At 33.2% G+C, this 9,544-nt stretch overlaps 1 protein-coding gene across 1 annotated transcript; it reads right to left on the bottom strand.

Moving 5' to 3' along the window:
* Nucleotides 1-223: 223 nt before the first annotated feature.
* Nucleotides 224-9,237, bottom strand: LOC112780243 (uncharacterized). The gene is made up of 11 exons (XM_029297449.1): nt 9,141-9,237; nt 8,909-9,037; nt 8,469-8,591; nt 8,151-8,305; nt 7,835-8,036; nt 7,570-7,683; nt 7,386-7,472; nt 4,387-4,825; nt 3,358-4,319; nt 2,030-3,247; nt 224-1,878 (listed from the first exon to the last, which is right to left on the bottom strand). The coding sequence occupies exons 1-11, from the start codon at nt 9,235-9,237 to the stop codon at nt 224-226; spliced, it is 5,181 nt and encodes a 1,726-aa protein (XP_029153282.1).
* Nucleotides 9,238-9,544: the final 307 nt, after the last annotated feature.

Consider the following 9,544-nt stretch of genomic DNA (forward strand, 5'->3'; position numbering starts at 1 on the left):
TGTATAGGAAGAAATAATGGTTTAAGCATAAGATAAGTACTTGTGAGTTAATAAGTTATAGTTGCTAACAAATGCAATGAAAAACAGAAAATGGTAAAAATATGAAAATGATGTAAGATTGTAGCGATAAAGTTATAGATAAATAGTTAGGGTTGGATAAGCGAAAATGAGTGTATAGAGGAATTATGTAATAATAAGAATATTCGTAATGCTGAACGTGTTGTCATATATTTCTGAAGACTTCAGGGTAAACAACATTCTCTGTCTTGTTTGTGTTTTCGTCATGAGCAATTACAATTTTCAACCCTTTTTTGTTTGTGACTCTTGAGATGGCAACATAAAGTTGGCCATGAGTGAAGACAGGTCTTTTCAATAACAAACCCACGTGATTCAAAGATTGTCCTTGACTTTTGTTGATTGTCATTGCGTAAGATACCATAAGAGGAAATTGTCTCCGTTGGAATCTGAATGGTAGCCTGGCATCTGACGGTGTGAGTGTCATTCTAGGAATAAAGACTTTATTGACACAGTTGTTGGAATTTAACAATTTTGCCTCAATAACTTTATCTCCTAGTCTTGTAATTATCAACCTAGTACCATTGCAAAGGCCTGATGAGTGATCAATATTTCTAATAAGCATCACAGGGCAACCAACCTTGAGCTTCAATTCGTGATTTGGAACCCCCGAGCACTTAATTGTTGCTAAAAACTCTGGTGTGTGCATAGCTTGAATTTGATTGCTACCTCCCTCGGACAGACATTTGTTGGAACTAACATATGTCTTGCATTCATTGCTGTTCATCGCAGTCATGTAATCATTAACCTCATCAACAGCATTAACCGTAGGAGCTAAGATAGCGCGACCTTTCAAGTTGCTTTCATTAGACATGTCAGCAATGTAATCAGAATAGATTGCCTCCACAATTGCCTTAATAGGATCACTATAGTTAGTGATAAGAAATTCAGGTGGTATGTTAATGCTATTGCAGCCATCACATGATCTGTCAGATATTCCGTTGCCAACTTGAAGTATCCATTCAGCAAATTGCTTTAGACCCTCTACCTCATCATCTGTAGTCATAGATTGCAATCGCATGTTTACAGTGAGCTTTAATACTTCACAATGTTGCCAGAGGTATGAAGAGTTTAAAGACGCATTAACAATGTCTTGTCTTGTTCCTTTTGGAATGACAGGCAAAATTTGTCGAAAATCCCCACCAAAAACAATTGTTTTACCTCCAAACGGCAAGTGCTGGTTATGATCATCTTTGAATCTCATCAAATCCTTCAATGTCTTGTCCAATGCCTCAAAACAGAATTTGCTCATCATGGGAGCTTCGTCCCAAATAATTAGCTTAGCTATTATAATTAATTCTGCTAATGGACTTCCTTGCTTAATGTTACAAGTAGAGAACTCATCTGGAGTTAATGGTATGGCAAACCTAGAATGTGCAGTTCGACCTCCAGGTAACAGTAGAGACGCAATGCCACTAGATGCAACAGTTAGAACTATTTGTCCACGTGATCTAAGTGCTGAAGCTAAAGTTATCCAAAGGAAAGTTTTTCCTGTACCCCCATGGCCATACAAAAAGAACACACGTCCATGTTGACTATCTGTAGAGCTCATGATTTTATCATATACCCCCTTTTGCTCGGCAGTTAATTTTGAGAGGCAGTCATTATGTTGCTTTTCTAACAGAATACGATCATAATTTAATTCGTCAAAGATCATTTTGTTTCGCGTCCTAAGATGGTTGGTATCTCTTGATGGAAATGGCATGGTTGGATAATCGCGCAATATCTTTCCGTTACTGTTCAATATTTGTTCAATGTCAATCAAGGTTAGATCCTTTAATTCTTCCTCACTGAAAAGCAAATCTGAAATGTTTAGAAAGTAATATATATATATAAGTGACCGTTGGAGATAGAAACATGTGTTAAGTAAAACAAATAAGATAAAAACCTGTTGTTAACAATTTAAGGATGAAAAAATAAATTGAGATGTCATGGATCGTAATTTGTTAGTTACCATGTAGGCCAAACATGACTCTGTGATCATGCAAAATTCCATCAGTTAATAGGATGGCAGTTTTTTCCCAGACAACTTCTGGTCGCACCATTGAATTAGACCATAGTAGTGTCGCAAACAACCTCCGCAAATAATGACCTGAGCCCCAATGACTTGCTTCTTCAATGGCATCTATATATTCTTTGTCGTCGTCTAGCAAACCACGTGCATAGCATGCATCTCGAAATGATGAGTAGATTACACCATTGTAAGTCCTGATATCCGCATAGGTTGTTGGTCCTTTTACAATGTTTAACAACAACCTTAAATAATATAGCTCACCGGATGATGGTGGTACAAAGATCATCCTTCCAATGACCTGATGACTTTTCCTGGGTTCCCAAGCTCTCAGAGATGATTTCCAAACAAACTTGCTTGGAAACTCATTATAGGTTAGTTTTCTAGCTTCGGCATTTGTTTTGTTTGCTGCAAACCAGCCTAGAAACATGGACTCTTTAACAGTTGCCTTTGCAACAGCTTCAACCAATGATTCATTATCCGTAAATACAACCGGTTGTTGATCCGGCAAATGAAAGCTTAGCCTCTCAACCGATGGATTTCTGTAGTGAATGTCATAGCAAAAGATCCTCCAAGCAGCTTCACAAGGAGATATATATCGACAATCGTAAAACATTTTCACTTCATCAACTTCTAAACTTGCCTTACCATCGAGGGACTTTGTAGAAAAACAGGCTGTGACGCGATCACTTCCTTTATTTACATATTTGAACAAATACTTGATAGATCTTGACTGGTTACACCATTCGACGTTAATGTGAGCACGGTATTTTAGCAACAACATTTTATTATGTGGCACGACATATCGGTTGTCTAGATGAATTCCTGAAACTTCCACCGTGCGTCCATTGTCTCGACGCCTATATACTGGGTAACCATCTTCATCAACTGTAGTCCTGTTGTTGAACTTCTTAGGGAAATGACGGATGCAACGACCTTCCTCCATGCAAGGCGAAGTTGGTTTGCTAAGACCACATGGACCATGAAGCATAAAACTCTTTACAGCCTCGTAGTATGCAGTGTCAACATCAGCATCAGGAATTTCAGCACATATGATTTTGTCTATGTCTGCAGGGGTTGGGTATTTATCTTGTTCATGCAAGAATAATAATATATGTGCATGTGGGAGTCCCCTCTTTTGGAATTCTATTGTGTAGATAACTGGAAAAAATAGCAAAATGCATATGGTATTAACATACATTTAATTATGAAAAATTATGGAACATGGTAGGGATAAATACGTGAAATATATATATATGTAAGTTTCAAACCTGCTTTTGTAGCACCAAATAATTTGTTGTATCTAAGATCTTTAATCATCATGTCCAGTTTAACCTTGAATAGTCTGCAAATCATGTCTGGCCTGTCCTCTGGTTTGACTTTATTCATTCTACAATATCTTTGTATTTCGTCCCATTGCGGATTGCATGTAAAAGTGATGAATAAATCTGGATAACCAACGCACCTACATATTGCCATGGCATCTTGATAATTTTGAATCATGTATCTTGGCCCACCAGTAAATGTTGCTGGCAGTATAATTCTCTTACCCTTTGAGGCAGCATTGGTCTCGCCATTGAAAATGGCATCCCGAAGTCCATTGTAGATCTCTGCTCTAAATTCGGTTTGGTGGGTGTAAATAAATTTCAATCTAGCACTCTCAACCATTGAGAATGCATCAACTATGAATTGTTGGAATAACCGGTGGGAATGTAACAGGACACCGTTGTGCGAAGGTCGGTCTTGGATTCGAAATGCGAAAAAGTCGCGCATTGTGACATGCTTGTCTTCATCTGTCGATTTTTTCTTAACTTTGTTCAAGATAATATCTTCTCTCCATCCATCTTCACCATAAGGGAATAAAAGAGGATATTGCAAGCCTAGATAAGCCGGGTGGAGTTCTGTTATTCTTTGAAGCGACCTTGATTTGGTCTCAACAATAATATCTCGTTCTTTTGTGGATCCATCAAAATCACCGACAATTAAGGCAGCAACCTCAGATACTGAAGGCAAATTATACCTCCTTCCATCTTTTCCTCTTTTGCCAATGAGTCGAAGGCAAACAGAATTATTGCCGTTTGCTGTGAGTGCATCGCGAGCAAGTCGGAAAGACTTTGCGAGGACATTATGATTATCCAACGTAGTTTTGATGGTAGAAACAATATCCGCATGAAGCTTGTTCAAGTGATCATTAGAGATGGAAAAAATGGCATAAAACATGTAAATATGATGTCTACAACCATTATGAATTAAGTGAGATAACTATGTTTGAGTCTTTAATAAAATTGTATGCAAATGACCTGACAGCGGTGATTCTATTTCGAATCTCATTTTCAGTGTCGTATATATATAATTGTGCAAATTTTGCTACTCCGCCTTCTGGTGGAAGCAGGCTCCCCATTAAATGGTAATTTTGTCCGTGCAGAATAAAGGTTGGGGGCCCACGGCTTTGGTTAATTGTTCTTTGTATCTTACCCCCGAATGATGTGAAAGCAAACATACTATTGTAGCTCCTAATGTTCGATCGAAAGTGTTCCGCTTTTTTGGTGTTGTCAAAGTAAAGCTTCCTCAATGAATCGGGAGGTTCTTCAAGCATAGGAAGTTGGACTTGACCTTGTCGGCAACATAGACTAAACTTTGGACATTTAGGCTTGTAGTGCTTTTCTATGCGCTCTTCGTACCAGAATATAGCTTTGCAGTGTTGGCATGTAAAAGTCGGATCTCCAATATCCCAATAATCTGTGGAAAGGAAATAAGCATTGGCGAATGTGTGTTTAGCTCGGAAAAGATACGACAGTTAAATTAAATATAGTAAGATTCAATATACCAACATTATAGTAAGATTTAATATACCAACATTACAGGTGATTTGATAGATATTCAAATCATGCAATATATACATGTTAAGAGTCTCGATAAAAAATGTTTTTGTCATATGAATTCAGGTTGCATAAGACTATAATTACTATTAAGATTTTACGATGTCCCATGAAGTATCATGTTGTGGATCATAATGTTTGCAAGTAATTTTAAATCTCACTTAGGTTTCACATTAGATAAGGTGGAGATGCGAAAGAAGAATGAAGTGGGAGATTGGGGAACTGTTACTTAAACAACCTCTCTCTCTCTATATAAAATGTATGTTATGAGAATAGAATTTTAATATGAAAATATGAGAATGCATTTGTAGTCATTAGATTAATTTAAATGACTAAGATTAAATTTACCTAATTAATGGTATGCAACTAATGCATCTATTATATTAATTAAATTCAAGTGTGAATTAAATTCAAGTGTGAATTTATTGATAACCATTACCTCTATAACCATTGCTTTTAATTTCTATTAAAATTTACCTAATAAATAAATTAAAATCATTGGATTTTGTTATCTGAATAAAATTTAAAGTATTTTTCATAAAGTAATCTATTTTTTAAAAATCTACGAAAATATCGAGTAGACGTCCTAAAAAAATATGTGCTTCAATAAAATGAAAAAATAATTCAACCGCGCTTACGATGCTATATTTTTTATCCGCTTTTGTTTTGTTTCCATCTTAAATAACATAAAAAAAATTATTTAAAAGAAATTTTTTTAGGAATTTTTAGTAAAAAGAATTGTAACCGAATAACGTATCCTTAGATTTACGTTTAAAAAATGATTTTAGATATATAAATTCAGTTGAATTATTATGTAAAATTATTTATGTTATTAATATATCAAAGTTAATTTAAAAAAACATTAAAAATATTTTTACATGTTTAATCCGTTGACAAACGTACTGTTAGAATTTATTAATGATACAAAATTTCTTAATATATTTTAAAATAAACAAATAACAAACATAAATATATTATTTACAAATAATAAGTAATTCATGTAACAAACAAATTATTTGTGCATTTAGTCGTTGTTAGTTATATAAGTCATTTGCTATTTGTAAAAAATATATTTATTATTGTTATTTTTATTATGTTGTTAAATACATTTATATTTTTTTATCGTTAATAAATGCAAAACGTACTTTTAACAAAACATTGAATACTTTGTCGTTGTTGAATGATATTTTTTTGATTATTTTTAAAAGTATATTTTTTTGAGAAGTTCTATTTCATATTTGCATAAAATTTTGAAAATATGGATGAAGTTATAAAAAAAATGCCTGTAATTATAAATGTATTCCGACATTCTTATATAATGATAAAGTGAATTGAAAGGAATATTATAAATTCAAATAATAAGCATATTTTATGAAACCAAACAAATTGAAAGCAACGTATTCTAAACTTTATTTTGTATCAAAGACTTCAGTTTAAAATGAGTTAAGACATTAGTTAATAAATCTTCAAAGGATATAATGGTTATTAAGATACAGTATACAGCGCAGATGATGATGGGCAAAAAAAATTTTAAAAGTTGGATAAAAATATATATCTAAAAATAAATTTTATTGAACATTGCTAATTATATTAAAAATATATTAGAGATATAAAAATTAAAAAGAGTTAGTGAATATTTTCATTCTTAAAATATAATTCATTATATATAATTTATAGAAATAAGTTTCTTTTTATTTCTAAAATTTGAACTTAAAATATTTTAATTAAATTACAGATAATTTGTCATCCTAAGTAATTTTATTTTTATTTATTTTCATATATATTTAATAATCAAAAAACTGAATTTACTGGCATGTTAGCTCCTGTTGACATTATCATTTATAATTTGAAACTATAATTGCATTTAAATATCATAAAAAAAATAAACTCATATATGAAAAATATGTTTATATCAAAGTATAACAAATTTAATTAATAAAGTTTTTTTAAATTACTAATATTTTTATATATTTGTAATTTATTTTTGATATACTATTAGATTAAGGAATTTATGCATCTATTTAATTAAGTATTATAATTAAAAAATATATTTAACATTCATCACACAAGTAATTATCTAAAAGAATAGATATAATCAAATAAGTATATAGTAAAATATACATATTTTAATATATCAGGATTAACTTCTATGCCTGTAAATAATTGTTCTACTATTCATTATAAATTTTAAATATTAATTATCTCATATTCAATTAGAAATTTTATTTGTTATAATATTTATGATATAAAATAATTTTTAGTCCAAAATGGTTATTATTAGCAAGATTACTTAAGAGATAAAATTAAAAAGTATAATATAATTTAAAAAAAAATAATTAATAGATAAATATTAATTTTTCTAATTTCAATTAATGTTTGAAGACAAAAAAATATTGATAGATTTATTTATATTTACTAACCTGGATTGACATCATCGGTGGCAATCCTGTTCGATGGTTGAGTCCGTGTTATGCTTGGCTCTATATGTTGTGTTGTCAATTGTAAATCTGCTAAATTGAGAACATTCCATGAATCATGTGCCCATCAACCTATATGTTGTCGTGCCAGATAATGATATATCAAAACGCTGTGCAACTTTGTTACCTGGAGGAGCTTCTCCTGGATTCTGATTTTGGCTGAAACTGAAACCGGCACTGGAGGTGGTCTCATAATCATGTGTATCATCTCTAATGACTTTCTCAATATGATAAGAATGTTCTGCACAGACAATTTTGGCTTTTATCTGAATGTTTTACATGCATTTGATCTCGTCTTTAGGAAGGCTTGAAAAAGTTTGTGTTAATGAATTTGTTTATGATATAAAACATGAAGAAGAGAAATTTTGTACGAAGTCGGTCTTTAATGTTACCTTGGTTGGCTTTGAATGGAGGGTAGATTTGCAGATTGCTTGGTTCAAAGTTGGGTGTGTTGTTTGCAGATGCGTTAAGCACATCAGAGATGAATGGTACATGCCTCGAAGACGTTGTGAAAATGATACCCGTTCCGAATTTGTTTGGAAGAAGCTCTTGCGACGTTGCTCGACCTAAAGGAGGGAAAATTGTGTTATCATCCTGTTCTTATTTTAGACCGTTATAGTTATACACTAATATATGTATGCATAATTTAGTTGCATGAATTGTGAATAAGAAGGGAAAGAGATTTGTATCTCCACCTGAGAACAGAACCGAGTTTGTTGCAAGCGTAGTTGATTTCACATTGCCATGGTCATGTGTTGATGGAATCAGAATGTGGCGTCCTGCGCTCACACTTCTTGAAGGCTTTTGAGCATAGGAGGAAGGATGAGTTAGACATGAGGTTAGTTGCATCATGTTCTCTCCTCCTAATTACAGCAACAAATGTATACGATATGGTTAGAATAAGTCTGTGTGTCAAACAATCACAACTTGCATGATATTGGAAAGAGTCCAAAACTTGAAGTGTAATCATTTTGATAGATGAAGTTGGATGCGAGAAGTTGATAATGGCATTAAAGAAATGTTTACCGAGTGATTGATCAGTCGTGTGAAAACTACCTAAGGTCCCCAACTGTGTTGAAAAGTTATTTGTGATGCTGCTGCGGCTCGATGCATTTGGAGGACTTGCCTTGTCATGGTTATAGCTAGAGCCTGAAACATGAAGGTTCCTATTGTTAGCAATTATTAGCTAAGAAATAGCTTGAACCAAAATCTGCACTGAAGTGGTCCCACAGAACTTCAATCGTAGGCCAGTTTGCTATAACTCAAGGTGATAGGCTCCTCTAATTAGTGTCGTGATGTTATCGCTACCACAATAAAGAGAACTTTACAATGTAATTTGTTGAATTTGTGAGTAATATAGTATGGTTTAGACAAACGTGTAGGGCGTAACTTAACAGAAAATACGTTCTTCCTATTTTTCATTCAGATATCTTCACCTATATGTGTCAGCCATCTACATAACATACCTTGCAAGAAGGCAGCTGACAACTCCTTCAATGGGGTTCTATCTTCACACGGTGGTGTACAATTGCAAGGCGTATGCATTATGCCTACATGTTGCTTGGGTGGAAGTAGTTGTGCTATCTCAAGATTTTCTGCAAAGGATTAGAAAGGATAAAATAATGCTGATTAATACAGGCAGCACAAAGATAACATGAAATTTGTTTCGTATGACCTAAACATATAGTTTGAAAGCACCTTTGTGGTCGGAATCAGTTAGCTTTCTTTTTTTCGCAGATAGCTTTGCCAATCTATACTGCCTTGCTTCTTTCGCATTTTCACCCGATTGTTTCATGCTAGTGTTGCAATTTCAGGTTAGGCTGATGAGGGGAATCTGGGTCGAGAAAATAAGAATTACTGGTTCATGGGTATTGAGGTTAAGTGAGATACTATGTATTTGCAATTTTAGGATCCATATGCAAATTAAATCTTCAAGTTGTGATTCACACATACCTGAATAGTAACCATGGTGTGGAAGCCTCGAAAAAAGATCCTGCTCTTTGATGCACAATCTTATAAAAGCATAAATAGATCTTAGAGAGCCAAGTTGACTTTGTTAGATTTTTTTGTACACCTATTTATATTGTTTTCCTGTAATTGTT

Source organism: Arachis hypogaea, chromosome 3 (assembly GCF_003086295.3).
Source record: "Arachis hypogaea cultivar Tifrunner chromosome 3, arahy.Tifrunner.gnm2.J5K5, whole genome shotgun sequence".
Classification (NCBI taxonomy): Eukaryota; Viridiplantae; Streptophyta; class Magnoliopsida; order Fabales; family Fabaceae; genus Arachis; species Arachis hypogaea.

Bases quoted from the DNA above. Each gene is read 5' to 3' on its own strand.
- LOC112780243 (XM_029297449.1), bottom strand. From the start codon at position 9,237: ATGAAACAATCGGGTGAAAATGCGAAAGAAGCAAGGCAGTATAGATTG. The intron at 8,592-8,908 runs GTATGTTATGTA...TTCATGTTTCAG, and splicing joins GTCAGCTGCCTTCTTGCAAG to GCTCTAGCTATAACCATGAC. The intron at 4,826-7,385 runs GTTAGTAAATAT...TCCTTTCCACAG, and splicing joins CACCGATGATGTCAATCCAG to ATTATTGGGATATTGGAGAT.